The 16,130-nt window shown below is 36.8% G+C and overlaps 1 protein-coding gene across 14 annotated transcripts in view; it reads left to right on the top strand.

Moving 5' to 3' along the window:
* The window catches only part of TENM2 (teneurin transmembrane protein 2), a 668,081-nt gene that overhangs the window by 184,916 nt on the left and 467,035 nt on the right, over positions 1 to 16,130 (top strand). For all 14 annotated transcript variants that reach the window (XM_054168532.1, XM_054168518.1, XM_054168516.1 and 11 more), the window contains one exon: positions 6,438 to 6,713. In XM_054168532.1, coding sequence (XP_054024507.1) covers positions 6,438 to 6,713 — 276 coding nt within the window. The remainder of the gene's footprint in view (positions 1 to 6,437; positions 6,714 to 16,130) is intronic.

Raw genomic sequence — 16,130 nt, forward strand, 5'->3', positions numbered from 1 at the left:
TTCTGCCAAAATTAGTGTGTGCTCTGGAAAGAGGCTGTCCTATTCTCTCCTTCCATAGTTAAAAGCTATAAAATAGGGATGGTCAAAGCTCACCTTGCAAGAAGGTGAATATAAATAAAGAAGTGTTTGGGATGTTCTCAGAGACTACATTCAGCACAGCCTTAGAAAATACGTATGAAGTAATTAAAAATACTGTATTCTCTATTTGGTGTGCAAAAAACAAGAGAGAGTAGTTCCACAGGCTCTTCACTGAAGGAGGAAATTGTAGTGAAAAATAGAATCTGGTCACATAATTGAAGATTATATAATATTGTTGGTTAGACTGAAATCTCTTTAGATGCCTGCTTTTAGAAACCTTATTTTTTTAAGTGGAGATGAACCTACTGTATTAGTGCTGTCAACAGATTTACTGTCAAAAACAGAAACATCTGTATTCTGGTATTAGGCTTGGAGATCTCCAAGTCAGAAAGAAGCAAGGCAGAAAGAGGATTAGAAAAAAAAAAAAAAAACAATTAAAGGATTTTGCTGTCATTGATGAGGGAAGCTAGCTAATACATTTTGCATTCAAAGCATGTGTTGTAATGTGTGTATGGATTTCCATTTGCTGCTTCTAGTCAGTTTGCAACAGAAAGGGCCAAGGCTGCTAGAGCTTCACTTTGAAGAGAACCATTGTGCTTCTGTTGTATTTTAAAAATTGCTGTCTGCATACTGCTGTGTTAGTGTTTGTAATGAAATCTCATGAGGTTTGTGGATTTTCTAAGTCATAGTAAGTATTACTGGAGTGGAGTGTGTATGAATGTACCCACACGTTAGCTGGATGACAGCACATCAGAGGTGAGCATCAAGACCCCTGTGGTGTTCTCATACTTCTTGCTAACATTGCTCAAACACATCACATCTGTGCTCTATGAAGTAAGATTTATCATCATTAAATAGTTAAAGTTCACTTTTGCTTACTTATATAGCTTTTGTGACTAGCAATACCTGGGATTTAATAATGTTAAATGAAATGTGCCACCTGCAAATCTTTTTAGTCGGCAACAGCAGAAATGTTTAGGAGGCCCTGCCGTTGTTAACCAAAGCTACAGATTTTAAAGCTTGGAAGAAGATAAAGCTTGTTCATTGGTGGTCTTTTCTAATTTCTAAGATATCCAGTATTTGTTGTGTTTCATCAGAGGAAGTTTGTTATTTTGGAGCTTACACAGCTGCTTCTAAAGGGGAAAATGGCTAGAGTTAGGAGTTCATGCAAGAATGTTTGTGAACGTTACAAAAGGGAAGAAAAACCATCTAGGATGCCTGTCCTAGGTTGGTGAGTCATATGGCTAGAGTTCACTCTGCTTGAAGGAATCACAGTGAAAGGGTAGCTTGTCTTTTCCTTCTGCTTTTCTTCTTGAATTTGTGCTCTTTTCAGAAATGGAATATTACAGTCATTGTAATATTAATGATCTTAAGTGAGAGAATCTTCCAAGCATATTTCATGTTAATATTAAGTTTGCCACAGAGGCTGCTTATTGTGATTACGTAGTTAAAATTCCTGCATATTGCACAGAAAGGTACTTCTGATTTAGGTATATTTAAACCAGAATAGAATGGAATAAACCAGGTTGGAAGAGACCTTTGAGATCATCGTGTCCAACCTATCATCCAACACCACCTAATCAACTAAACCATGCAACCAAGCACCCTATCAAGTCTCCTCCTGAACACCTCCAGTGATGGTGACTCCACCACCTCCTTGGGCAGCCCATTCCAATGGGCAATCACTCTCTCTGTGTAATACAGAAAGGTGCAATATATTGTATAATGATGCATCAAAGGGGAGAGGGAAGGAGACATTGATGAAAGAAAGGGCTTACATTAATGTAATTTTTTTCAAAAATAGTAAACTGTGGTAAACTGTTGGAGTCTCAGTTTGGAACATCCGATTGTATAGAGTTAGAAACAAAATTGTCAAACACTCTGTAGAACAGAATCCTTAACCATGGAAAAAGAATAGTATTGAAACAGGTGAAATACAGGAGAGGATTAAAAAGACAGTAGTTGTTTATCAGATAAGGAAGACAAATAGAAAGGGTGAATGTTAAAAATGTGTATGGTAAACTAATGAGATTATAATAATCTGTTCTCCCTGTCATTATAATAAATTAATGCATAAAGAATTGAGGAATTTGTTAAAAAGCATGACCTCTTCATATACCACAGATTGGAACTAAATAGTGGTGCTTGTGCCAGCAAAAATCATTAAGGCTAGGAACATTATAAAAAACCCCAAAACTTGAGAAAGGATGGAATGTCTTAAATAGATGTGTTCTTGATAGCCTTACAAGTGATTATAGTAGCAAAGAAGGTAAGCGGTATTTATCCTTTTGATTTTAGACCTAGTCCACAGGCAAATTTATCATATCTGTGCATTGCTGGTCTCAGGTATCTTCCTCTGAGGCATCTTGTAGCTATCACAGCTGGATTAAATTAGTCAGACGGGCAACTCCTGCGACATGCAATTACCCAAATGAGACCGCTGCCTAGAGGTCAGGCGAGAATAACCTTTGCTTGGGTGGGAATGCTTTCTACTCTTAGATGATGTAATGAGTAGAATTGTACACTGCTGAATTAAACACACTTTTAGTAAGTATTTGTATACTAAGTAACTTTGGTAGTAAATTTATGTAATAGGAAATGTACTTCAAAATTAATAGAAGTAACGTAGCAATGAGAAGGAAGATACCTTTTCTACTCTACTGAGAGACCGTTCACAGTGTGTAGATTATAGACAGTGATGATCAAGAACTTAACATTCTATTATACTTTAAACTAGTCTAGTTTTGTGTGAGAGATTGCAAACACTGTAAGTGAGCAGCTGGTAGTAAGTGCTTTTCTTCAATGACAATGGATTTTTCAGGTGGGGATGAAGGGAGCGAGGCCTGTAAATTCTGTTGCATGTGAAAAAGCAAAAAACCCCCACCTTGTGTCTTTTTTTTTTTTCCTTCTTCTTCCTCTCTGGTGTATTCTTCAGGAGAAAGCAGTTTCTTTATTTTCTCTCAAAAAGGATCTGCTGTTACTTATCTCATTTCATTTAGTATCACCAGCAATGCTACAAGATGGTGCAAGAATCTGGAAGGAAATGTGCAAGAGTGGATTCTGCCTGCACATTTCAGTTCTACTTTGCAAATGAATTTTTAGTAAAAGGCAGTAATACTTTGCAGAAGCAAACACTGAAAATTAATAAAAGAAACTATTCCAGAATCTGCCAAAGTAAAACATGTTAGTTCTGGGAAGGAAATCTCTAGAATTTTCATGTCTATCACCAGGATGCTTGAGATTGTCTGCTGTAAGACTGTAAGGAGATTTGTGAGAAGGAGCATAGAAAATCCTACCCTAGAGGTTCAGAGGCTGATTTCCTTTGCATCCTTGAGTTGATCTGATCAACTTCTCAATTTATTTATTTTTAATTTGATCAGTTTTCAAATCTTTTTCTCCATGTTCATGTGAGATACCAGGCTCCCAGATAATTTAACTCAAATGGATGAATGATTTTTGTGAATACTCTATTTTCCTTCCATTATCAGTGCCTTTACCACTTTCCTTGGTCAAATCAAAGAAGAATTTCTCTGAAGATTTCTTTTCTCATCACATGTTATAGTCAGATTTTGATGTCAATACAGGATGCTAATCAGAGTGAAATCATCTGGGCTTGTAATGGCTGTTAAAATCCACAGAATATCATTAAAATGTTTTACCATGTATGTAAACCTGCCTAATTAAGCTAATATAGTCATAATTGCTGTGTATTTGTAGGCACTTGTGCCACCAGCAAACAAAAAAACCTTGAAAAACCTCACTTCCATGATGACTTCAGTGTTTTTAATATGTAGCTAACGTCAGTATGCACTCTGCCTGTGTAGCTCAGAAAGTATGGGGACAGTAGGCTTCAGTTTGGGATCTTGAAAGAATATCCAGTCCAACGCCCTTGCCAGAGCAGGGGCACGTAGGGCAGCTTGCACAGGAATGCATCCAGGAGGGTTTTGAATGTCTCTAGAGAAGGAGACTCCACAACCTCTCTGGGCAACCTGTTCCAGGGCTCTGTCAACTTCACAGTGAAAATTTTTTTCCTTATGCTCCTGTGGAACCTCCTATGCTCCAGCTTGCACCCATTGCCTTTTATCCTGTCAGAGGACATCACTGAGCAGAGTCTAGCTCCATCCTCCTGACACCCTTCACATTTTTATGAACATGAATGTATGGTCATCCCTCAGTCTCCTCCAAGCTATAGAGATCCAGCTGCCTCGGCCTTTCCTTGTAAGGGAGATGTTCCACTCCCTTCAGCATCTTTGTGGCTCTGTGCTGGACTCTTCCAACATGCATTGTTCTGTGATTTTTGTACACATATTTTGGCTTAATTTTGGCTTAATTTGGACCCTTTTTTATTTTTTTTTTTTGGTCTTGAATGACTTTAAGGTTACTTTGTTCATATGGCTAAACCAAAATAAATCTATCATGCTGGTTTTGTTAAATATCTTCTACTGTAATTTCACATGATTTAGATTTACCCTTTTTTTAAAAGTGACTTTATTTCATCTGTGACTATAGAGCTATTATTTATTAAAAAAAAGGGGGGTGAGTGGGACAAAAAATTGCTGGACTGAAGTGTACCTGAGGAGCTAATGTTTAGGACTGTTCACTGCTTTTGACTAAATCAGAAAATTTCTGATTATTTTTCAGAATAAATATTAGAAGGCAAGTTAAAATATACTCTTAACTCAGAGGGGTTGGGTTAATTTGGTGTTGATGAAAGCTGTCTTTCAATGTCAGCCTTCTTAAACATTGCCACTAAGTGCTTCATTTCTTTTGAAGCATGCAGTAGAGGGTACTTTAGTACTTGGTGTTGTTGGCCATTGCCTTGCTGCTAGCTCGTTTACTGGTTAACCTAGGGGTGAAAGAGAGCATGTCTCTTCCCTCTTCTCCTGCTTGATGCTTCTGTCTAGGCGTTGCTGGGTGAAGACACAGCTCGGTCTTTGAGAAGAAATTGATCACCATACATTAATTGACGAGCTCTAAGAATAAATTTTAAGGCCTGGTTTTACTTTCTATAGATGTATGCACATATTCCATATCCAAATACCACTTAACAGCTGGAGAGGTATATTTTGTATTTGTATTTTGAAAGAAGTTGTAATAGATTAAAAAAACCTCAAACATCTGGATAATGTCTTTATTAACACAAGACACTTAGTTGGGTTTTTTATTTAGGGCATGAACTTCCACTGTGTATCTTCATTTTGATAAAGGCATAGAGGAAGGGGAGAAAAGAGAAACTGGTTTTGGACAAACTAAACCAACCATGTTAGAAGCACAGACCACACATCTAACTTCCCTGTGATTTAAGAAATTAATTAAATAATTAGCAGTTACACTGCCACCAGCTTCAGTCTTTGTTCTTCATTTTTAACCCAATGTAGTGAAGCCAAAATGATTTTGTTTTCCAAAAAACCTTTGAAAGCCTAAGAGACCAATGAATATTTCCCTAGATTTTTTACCTTTGTTCATTACTGTAGGAAAGAAATGCCTAAACAGATATCAGCCAGCATGTCTGTACTTTCTGATATCCCTGGGGAACTCCATGTGCTTTAAAAATGTATGAGACTTTGTCCATGGAGTTGTTACTCACTGGTAAAGGTCACATGTTTTGACATTGTTCCTGAAAATATCACCTTTAAACCAAATAACCTCCTGATTTTGGTGTTGATGCACTTTCTTCTTCAATACGGTGAAAAAAAGATAGAAAACAATTACAGTGATGCTGGAATCTGTCTGGATTTCTGTAGCAGATATTGAACTACCAACCCCACCAAGTGTGAAAGTGTAAAGCTTATGACCAGATTTTCTGTTGCATCACTGCTAAGTTAGCGTTCTTTCAAGTGATCCTGACCTTTAAAATCTGTTTTCCCAAATAATTGTTTAGTTTCTGTAAAATAAGAAATTATAACACAATTTAAATTAACAATCCTATCTCTGTGAAAAACTTGTGTGTGAGAAAAATCAACTCCATAATCAGAAAATTCCTCTTTTCAAGTAATCAAGGGTTCTGTTTCAAAGCCTGTGCTCTGTTCCTACAGATTTAAGGTTAGATACCTAATAAAGCATGTTGTGTCATTAGCATTTGTCAGGGGTTTTATGTTAATCACATACCAAAGTGATTAATTCATTGTGTCTTTGCTATCTTTTGTGTATTTAATGCATTTAAACTACATTCACTGTGTTTTAGTTAAGTCTTGCTGGATCAGAGCACCAGAGATCTCTGTGTATAATTCACTACAAAGGCTTGCTATATAGCTTGGTATATAGTAAAAAGAAATGTAGAAGGTCAGTTTTCAAACTTAAAATAAATCCCCTAGTTTTTATATGATTTAACTTTATTTTTTTTTCAATTATCCTTTTAGGAACAAACTTCACCCTTGCAGAACTAGGAATCTGTGAGCCCTCTCCCCATCGAAGTGGCTACTGCTCAGATATAGGAATACTGCATCAAGGCTATTCCTTGAGCACCGGCTCTGACGCTGACTCGGACACGGAGGGAGGAATGTCTCCGGAGCATGCCATCAGGCTGTGGGGAAGAGGGATCAAATCCAGGCGAAGTTCCGGTCTGTCAAGTCGTGAAAACTCAGCTCTCACACTTACCGACTCTGACAACGAAAATAAGTCAGATGAGGAAAATGGTAGGCCTTTTTCTCAGTTTATTCTTAATGCACTTGTCGGAGAATGTGATCACATTTAAAGATAAACTCACTCTTCACAGGGCGAATTTTTCACTTTTGTTTCTCAGTTTGACTAAAGCTGCTTTTGAATGTTGGTTTAATTTTAGCATCAATATTGGGAAACTCTATTACATCTGTGCCATAGAATCTGATATATATTGGAGTTTATTTTACAATTTACTTTCCACACCGTAATCTTTCAGTGAAGTTTGTGCTTAGAGTACATTAAATTAAACTTAATGAGGAGAGCCAGAAAGGAATTTTGTAAGAGCACTCATTTCTCATCTGTGATTTTTTACACACAGCTTGACATAATATTAATAATCTACAGTATGCTTGTAGCTGTGACAATGGTGCTAATTTGTAACAATCAGGTTTAATTCTGTGTGCTTTTTCATGTATTTGAAGTAGTTTAAAAATGCAATTAATTTGCCGTTTGGTTATTGGTAAGTATTGGGGGACTTTTAGAATACAAACCTGTGCATCAGACTGAAGCAGAGCACTTCTCATTAGTGTAGTTTGTTATGCTCATAGAAATGAGAATTTACAGTGTACAACAATCATTGGTGACAGACACTGAGTTGTTGGCTGATCCCCAGAGTCAATTGCACGAAGCCAGCTCTCCTTGAAAATGTGGGTAACCCCAGCTCGTGCTTTTCACATCTATCATTACAAACTTTTACTTGGGGAATTTTCAATACTCACATATTTTTAAATTAAACTAAAGCAGAAAAGTAGTAAAAATGGGTTTGCAGGAGTTTGTCCTTCATCCTATGAAGAACTGAAGGTGCAAATTCATCTTAGTTCAAATATGAAGTAAGGGTTTTGGTACTTGCCGTTCTGAGAAGGTAAAGAGGAATCTCCCTACCTTTACACTCACAGAGCAGCTATTCAGGCAGCTGATAGCAGCTAATGAATCCAGTTCTTTGCTAGGCATAGTACTTGTAATGAAATTTAATCTGGAACATGTTAGGTGCTTCTCAGAAGAGGATATTTTATGGATGTTTAATTTAGGCTCCTCCTTATACTTACTGACAGCAGTATTTGTTTCAACAAAACCCATGTGCCAGGCACTAGAAACACAAGCAACTGCTTGTCAACGCAAAGAAGGCAAAACTGAATTGCAATTTTTATACTGAGAGAAATAAAGTTCAGAAAAGTACAGCTGATTTTGTTTGTAATAGCAGTCTTTTCTTTTTGATTTAAATTGAATCTTCAGGTAATATCTCCTCTCTGTAGGCACAGCAGGATACATTTCCAAAGAGGAAATGTATATTTGCTAATAATGGTGTATAGAAGGAAGCCAGTATTTTAAAAAGAATCAGTGATTGATTAATTGATTTTTTTCCTTTCCCCCCCCACCTAATACTATTCACAGAAAATATGACAACTTCTATTGACTACTGTGGCTACGGTGCATTATTTCAGATAAAAGCCCAACTAATGAATTTCTGGCATTATGGAACAATAGGGATTCATTTGTATAGCATGAATTCACTTCTGTGAAGGAGATTGCTCTGTTTCATTGGAAGCACCATGCCACACCTTATGTCTGAGAAAATTTAATCTTCAGCACCTACTTTCATACATACTATTGCAGACATTGATAAAAGAATGAATTTGCTTGTGTTTGCTTGCATTTTCCTCCTTATAATACCTGAATTAAGTAATTGGAAATACAGTGCAGTGAATCCATTTTGAATAGGTAATTTTTCTAACAGTGTTGCTATTAAGAGAAAGAAGGACAGGATCAAAGAGCATGTAAGATACAAACCAGTATGTGGAATTCATTTTAACTTTGAAAGGCTTTTATGATTAGAGTTTCTCTGTGTTTGGTTGTTTAAAAAAAAAAGTCAGGCAAGTATGAAGCAACTGTTATATACACAGAGGTGTTAGCTTCAGGAAACTTCTTAGTCTTACTCTCTCACATATCCTGGTTAGCTGAAAAATCAATGCTGATTCACATCACTGATTTTATGAAGTTTTGGGATGCATTATCATATAGATTGACAGTTGCCCCACTGGTTCAGCACCACAGTGTGGACACTTACAAAACCATCATTAATTTCTCATGCTTGTGCCCAGCAGTGGTTTCCTACATAATAAACACTGTCCTTCAGAAGCAGATCAATAGCCTGCTAGGTATTCATCTTGAAGAGGAAGTAACAAGGATCTATACTTCAAGAGAAATTCGCTCTCTGATATGGTTTCAGATTTGCAGGATACCAGCATAATACTGGACATCTCTTGGTATGTGATTTTAATCCATTTATGCCTAGCAGTGTTAGAAAGAACTCATGATGCATAGACTACAGAATTTATTTAAAATACCAGTGAAGCTTTTTCCCCTGATACGGTTCAAATGTTGTGTTACAAAGCAGTAGTTATAATCCAAAAGGCTTTTTAAAGTTCTTGTTATTTGTTTTGTTTCTTTTTTAATGGTGAGATACTAGCACAATTTACATCATCACACTTAATAAAAGCCCAACTACAAACCGAACTTCTCCCTTTTCTTATAACATTAAATCTATTTTGTTAATTTTAGTACATCTCTATGTAGCATGAAAAAGATTTCATTTCTAAAAACTGCACTAACAATATGATTTTGTTCACATAAAAATCCAGTCACAAAGCCTATGACCATTTTCTGCACTTCTAGATTTAGTATCTTAATTTTACCATGAATTAGAATTCTGTGAGCCTCAGAATATTAATAAGTTTGAAATGCTTGTAGGTGAAGTAATGCAAACTCAATTTTATATATATATATGTAGTGTTTTACTATATAAATATAGTGTTTTACTTGATAAATAAAATTCTTCCTAAATAAACACCTTTTTGATGATCTACTTTGAAAAACAACACTTTGATTTTCACATGATTGATAAGGCTCTAAGTCCTTGTAACTCTCAGTTTTTGCTACTGTCTGCATCTGAGCATTTCGTCTTTAGACATGGCAGTGTCTGTAACCACCTCATTATTCATCATAATGTATTGAGTTGTAAGATTTAAGTAAATTACTTTTGTTGTGATGCAAATACAAAATTCCTTGCTCCTCTGATTTCATGTTCCAGCTTTGTAGACAGAATTCTTCTGAGGGACCCACAGGTACAGAGTATAGGGCGTATACCAGAGTTCCTGAATGCTTATTTTTCCTTTCCTTTTATTGAATCCTGTAACTATTTATTCCAAACATCATGGAAGGCTTTTTGAAGGTAGTGTTTGCCATCAGTTGTCATGTGTTCTTTCCTAAGCCTACAATATTCCTATTTGCAGAGTAAAGCCTAGGAGCTGATTGTGTTTAGGTAGTGACCTTGAGGCACTTTTTAATATCTTTTTGTAAAGGATACTGGTTGGAGGTACTTTGTTTTCTGTTATGTGGTTTGTTGGGTGTTTTTTGTGGTGGTTGTGGTTTGTTTGGGTTTTTTTTTGGTGGTGTTTTTTTGTTGTTTTGTTGGGGTTTGTGTGTATGTGTTTTGTGTTGGTTTGTTGTTGGTTTTAGTTTTTTGTTTGTTGGTTTGGGTGTTTGGGTTTTTCAGTTTGAGATGAAACTTATGTTCTTCTCAAAAACATAAAACATGTTTTAAAGTAAAGTAATTTTCACTTTTAAAATCCATGCAAACAGAACAGTCATAATTAAGGAGGATTGTTGTAGAGAATGCAATTCCAATGGCTCTTCAATCTTCTTTTTTCCTGGCTTCACTGTTATTGAATGACCAGTTAGGGGCTGTTAGGGAGGTGATTAAATTCAACCAGCATTAGGCAGATGAAAGTGAAAAGCCGAACAAACCAGCAATAAAGAGAAAGCATAATGCTAGGTAGAAGAAAAGAGAAAGCAAAAGTAGCATGTCAGCTCAAAGCAAATCTCAGCAATATTTCAGAGTGCTGAAATCATAGAGCCATATAAATCATAGAACTGTTTCTACAATTCTGTGATTTCAGCGCTCTGAAATATTACTGAGATCTGCTTTGGGTTTGCAGAACAGAACTAATGAACTACTAGACCCAAAGAGAATCCACAGGGACATCTTTAAGTTAAGTGTCAATCTAGATGGTGTTAATTCTCCTAAGAGAGAAAACATCTGAAATAGTGGTGGTGACTTTTTTTTTTTCCTGTAGAAGGTTTTTATATTGACACTTCTTATATTAGTACCATAATTGTGTATAATGGATAATATCACTGGTAGAATGGGTCATAGCATAAAATGTTTATCATGAAATTTCTACTCTGTTACTATAATATCAAACACTTGATATGTTTCTGGTTTACATTTGTGTGTCAGAAAAGAAAAAGCAGTGTGTCTTGGAAGGGAGGAGAACTTCTGGGGCTGAAACCAAATCATTAAAGTAATGTCAGACCGAAAAAAAAGATGACCAAGGAATGCTTTTATCTTACTAGTAGTGATTTTGGATTGAACATCAAGACAAAAATAAGTGGGGATAAAATAAAGCTATCTCAAACTTCAACAAAACAGAGGAAGTTGTTCAAGGTTGTACTGTAGTAATTCATGTGTGTCTTTTCCTCACTTCATCTCCTTATCCTCCTGGAGAAGTTGTTTCCTACTTCACTGGAGCCAGCCTGTCTGCAGCATCAGGTTTGAAGATTCAGCCCACATGGAAAGGTGTTGTACAATGCTTCACAGATTCAATATCCATCAATATTTGCTATGCTAGATATATTGGTCACAATAGGTTATATTATTTTGCTGCTTTACTTTGGTGATGGTTCTTACTGTAGCAATTGAAAGTACGAATACCAGGCAATACCATATGTACGTATCACTTATTACGAAAAACTTTAGATTGCCATGCAGTAAAATAAAGTCAGGAAAACTGTAAGATAAAGTATGAAAAACCTCTATCTCTGTTGTAATGTGGATGAATGTCTTGAAAACAATAAGGAAATTATATTTTGTTTTCTTTTTTTCTCTGTGATGAAGGTTTTTGTTGTTGATTTCATATAGCAATTTCTCAAATGCATAGAGAATTTTATGAGCAATGAAATCTGGCCTTTTCCTGGGATGTCGTTGAATAACAGACTTCGATTTGCAGTAGAAAAGGTATTAGTGCATCAGAGGCACTTACAAAGAAGCACCAGACAGATGACAGCTGAGGTGTTTATGTTCTTATTTTCACTGCTGTAGTTTTGACATGTTGTTCTCAATATTTTATTACTTTAATTTTTATTCATCTTTCTATTTCACACTTCATAGTTGCAGAAAAGGTTATGGTGAAGCTGTGATTCTACTCATGACAAGAATTTGGTTTTGTTACATGCATGCTAGTGTCTCTGAGTGGTAAGACAATTGAAAGTAGGTTCTAACATTTCTGGTGACAGAATTCTGTTCAGGTTATAAGACTGGGTGGTTAGGCTTTCTTCTTAAATATTCCCAGTAAGAAATGTTCACTTTTGCCTATGGAAAATACTTCCCTTGTTTAAATGGGAATTTTAAACAGTGGTGATGCAGGTGGAGCAAATCTATGTAATGTTTAACTGGAGGGAAAGATAATATAGCCTTACGATTTTGATATAGTGTCTGTGTTAGGAACAAGAAGGTGGGTGGCTGCAGACTACTGTGTAGTGCATAGTGGAGTTCTGCTAGGGCTGTTGGTGCTGTCTGGGAACACTGCACCCATTTCGCTCCAGATCCACCCAGGTAGCTTGGAAACAGCAGGAGGGACAGATATGAAGAGAGGAAGAGCTGCCACAGTTGTACAATCTGTTCATAGCTGAGAAAGCATCCAGATGGTCCCAAGGAAATGAAGAGATTGAAATAAAATGTCATATACTCAGAAAATGGAATTGCATACGTCATACATCAACTAGACTTCTTAAGAAGGAGTGTTAGGGAGGTTAGCTTGTGCACAGGCATACTTCATCTCTTCTTTAGGAAGGCTTGTAAAGCACTTTGTAAATGACAAATTTAGAAAGTCATTAAGCACTCTATCAAAGCTTGGTTGCTTAAGTGGATCCAATTTTGATGTGCTTTCAAAACCTGAGGGCACTTCTGATAGGAAGTGGTTTCCTAATGAGGGAATTGACTAGCACGAATGACTTTTGAAGACTTAACTAGACATCAACTACAATTTTGTCCCGGGAAGTGGCTTAGGCATTCAGTACAGAAGGAGGCTAGAAGATGGGGTTAAGCACAAAAAATGGGTGTGTAGTACTAGTATGCTTTAAAGCCTTGTGGAAGACAAGATTCTGAAATGACAATATATAAAATCTTAAACATTTATTACAAAGTTAGTACAACCCAGTAATGGACAGCGTAGGTCAGCAGGCTGATGCAGTGAAATTAGTACTAAAATACAGGTATATTGAAAGAGCTAAATAAATGATATCTGGAGCACAGTTTTTGGTGATATTCTGGAGTGTGAGGAAGATGTGGCAAGTGACAGCTCTTTTTAGGTTACTGAGCCTTGACAGCTGTGGCTTTGGTTCATACAGCATCCAAGGATCTGGCTGAAGCTGTACCCCATTTTGCAGTCTCTCATTCAAAGTGACTTTCCTGGGTAACTGTATGAACCAAGGCAAGCAGAAACTGAGACCTGGGAAATGGAATCCAGTCTTTAGCCAGGAAACTGAGGAAAACAGAAATAGAGACTGGTAAATAAAGGCTACTTGGAAAATGCTGCAGCAGCTGGTTTCATAAACTGCTGAGGCTTGCTGTGATCTTCCTTTTTCCTGAATTCACTGGGAAGGAGCTTTTGCATGCAGCTGTATCTACATCATTGTGTGAAGGTCATAACATGGAGAGCTTTTATATAAAAAAAAAAAAAAAAACCACAAAACCAAAATGGCCACAAGATTTTTTCAATTACTATTTTAATTATGAGCCTTTCCATCTACTAGAAGGAAATGATGACACTATGCCTAACAAGAACTCCATTATGGTACATCTTTCAGTTTGTCAATTATTAGTTTTGGTAAAGCAAACTTACATGATATAGGTCACTTAGGGAAGCAAGCAGCAGCACCTTTGTTCAAAGTGTAGCTCAGTTAGAATAATGCCTTTTCATACTTTTCTATAGCAGAGATGTGTACCTGATAAAGTTTATCCCGCTTGGTAATAAATGTATTGTGAGTGGCTGATGAGTGATAAAACCTTTGCAGGAAGGTTTGCCTGTGTATGGTGTTTAACAAAATGTATCATGGTGAAATGAAATTGCTCTTGTAAACTGGAGCACACGTCACAGGAAACCACACACTGAATTTATTTTCTGTCCTCTGTTTCAAAAGAGTGGGAAATTTTATCAAGAGCCTCCTCTAAATTTGTCAAGGCACATTTGTTCATGTAGCATATCCCGCTATTAGGAATCTTACTAATTACAAAACCTTGCAAGGCCAATGGCATCCTGGAATGTATCAAAACCAGTGTGTCCAGCAGGAGTGTGGAAATGATTGTAACTCTGTACTGGGCCCTGGTGAGGCCGCAGTCGAGTACTGGGTTCAGTTCTGGGTGCCACAGTATAGGAAAGAAATTGAGGTGCTGGAGTGTGTCCAGAGAAGAGCAACAAGGCCGGTGGTGGTTTCGGAGGGTGTCTTAGAAGGAGTGGCTGAGGGAGAAGAGAAGGCTGAGTGGTGATCTTACTGCTTTCTACAGCTACCTGAAAGGAGGTCAGAGTGAAACTGGTGTTGGTCTCTTCTCCCAGGTAACCAGCAATAGGACGAGATAATGGGCTTAAATTGTGCTGGAGAACATTTAGGTTGGAAATTAGGAAAAAATTCTTTTCTGAGAGAATGGTGAGGCATTGGAATAGGCTGCCCAGGGAGGTGGTGGAGTCACCATTGCTGGAGTATTAAAGAAGCTGTAGATATGGCGCTTCAGGACATGGTTTAGTGGTCATGAGAGTTGAGTTATGGTTGGACTAGATGATCTTAAAGGTCTTTTTCAGCCTTAGTGATTCAGTAATTCCATAATTAGGTCAAGGTACATACTGATTTTTCTAATTAACCCTTCATTTACGAAGCATGGCCGGAGTATGACCAGTGACCTCTGTTTGGTAGTACAGTGAATGAGTAGTTGCCATATACACATAGAACTGCACATGTGTGGTTGTTTCAATATTAGTACTGTTTCCAAGTATTCTCTTTCATACACTTTGCATTCTGTTCTTTTTCAATTAATCTAGCAGCTCATCCAAGACTATGTACTTGAATTGAGTGTTAGCACAATGTTGAAAAGTAACATTTTATTCAGGGAGAAGAGATGTCATCTTCAGTTAGAAAATGGGTAGGAAACTACACCTTTAAGTGCCAGTGTTTTAATATGTATATATCTGAGTGAACAGAACTTGCTGAAAACTAAACAATCCCACTATTACTGAATTTCATGACTATTATTGCTTTACTCTTTCACTAAAAAGGTTTTTTTTTTTAAATTTAGTTCTTAAGTAGTATATTATAAACATCTGCCCTAAGTTCCGTTCCTTAGATCAGAGAAGGTTCATGAGCCCAAGTTTGACTTTTTAACATGTAAAGGTTTTCTTGTGAATTGTTGGAAACCAGATACATTCTTCACTTTTAATTTCAGTGTATTTCACATGGATTAAAGACAGCTTTATGCTTAATTTGAGGTTTTACACAGTCTATCACATTCTTCTTGACATTGATAAGGGAAATACTTTTTTATATTATTTTTTTTTTCAGTTTTTCTTTTGAAATTGCTGACCGTCTGACATTCTTGCTTTGAGAAGCTAAGGGGATGACTGGCAAGGCTTCATAAAGGCTGAAGTGCTACCTCAGATCAAGTGAAAGATTTCTTGTGAGAACCTGTTTGTCCCCTTCCAAAGCACTCACCTGTTCAGTCTTTGACTCATGCACCGCTCATCAATATTCTTCAACATCTCAAAATCTATTGGTAGTATTACAGAGGCCATGATTAAACCTCAACCGTATGTGAACATGAAATACTGTGATAAAAAGAGGACCATTTATTTTCAAATGGTTTAAGAACATCAGATTAAGCTAGAGCCCATAAAAAGAAGCTAGGATGGTACTGGAGAGTTAGAAGTTATTTTGAAGAACTTCCTTGCTATTGAGGACTAATTACCATTGTTCTTAAAACTAACCCCCTACATTTGCAACTTACTGTAAGAATTCCTTCCCTGTAATAGGCTTACAAGAAGCAGTAGCTTTTAATGTTTTTTTTTCAGGCTGAATAATATATCTCATTATAGCGTGTTACTGTTTGTCACCAGAGGGTGCCATTGCTGTGATCTTCCACATTCTCGTGCTAAAGCCCACTGAATTTTGGAAGAGGTGCTACTTCTAAATGGTGCCTTTTCCTTTAGTTCTGTGAAGCCATGGCAAGAAAAAAGCAGCCTTCTGGAGAATAATTTGCACAGCTGGCAGCAGAGCTGTGTGTAGATTCA

The sequence above is a fragment of the Dryobates pubescens genome, chromosome 16, assembly GCF_014839835.1.
Source record: "Dryobates pubescens isolate bDryPub1 chromosome 16, bDryPub1.pri, whole genome shotgun sequence".
In the NCBI taxonomy this organism is placed as follows: Eukaryota; Metazoa; Chordata; class Aves; order Piciformes; family Picidae; genus Dryobates; species Dryobates pubescens.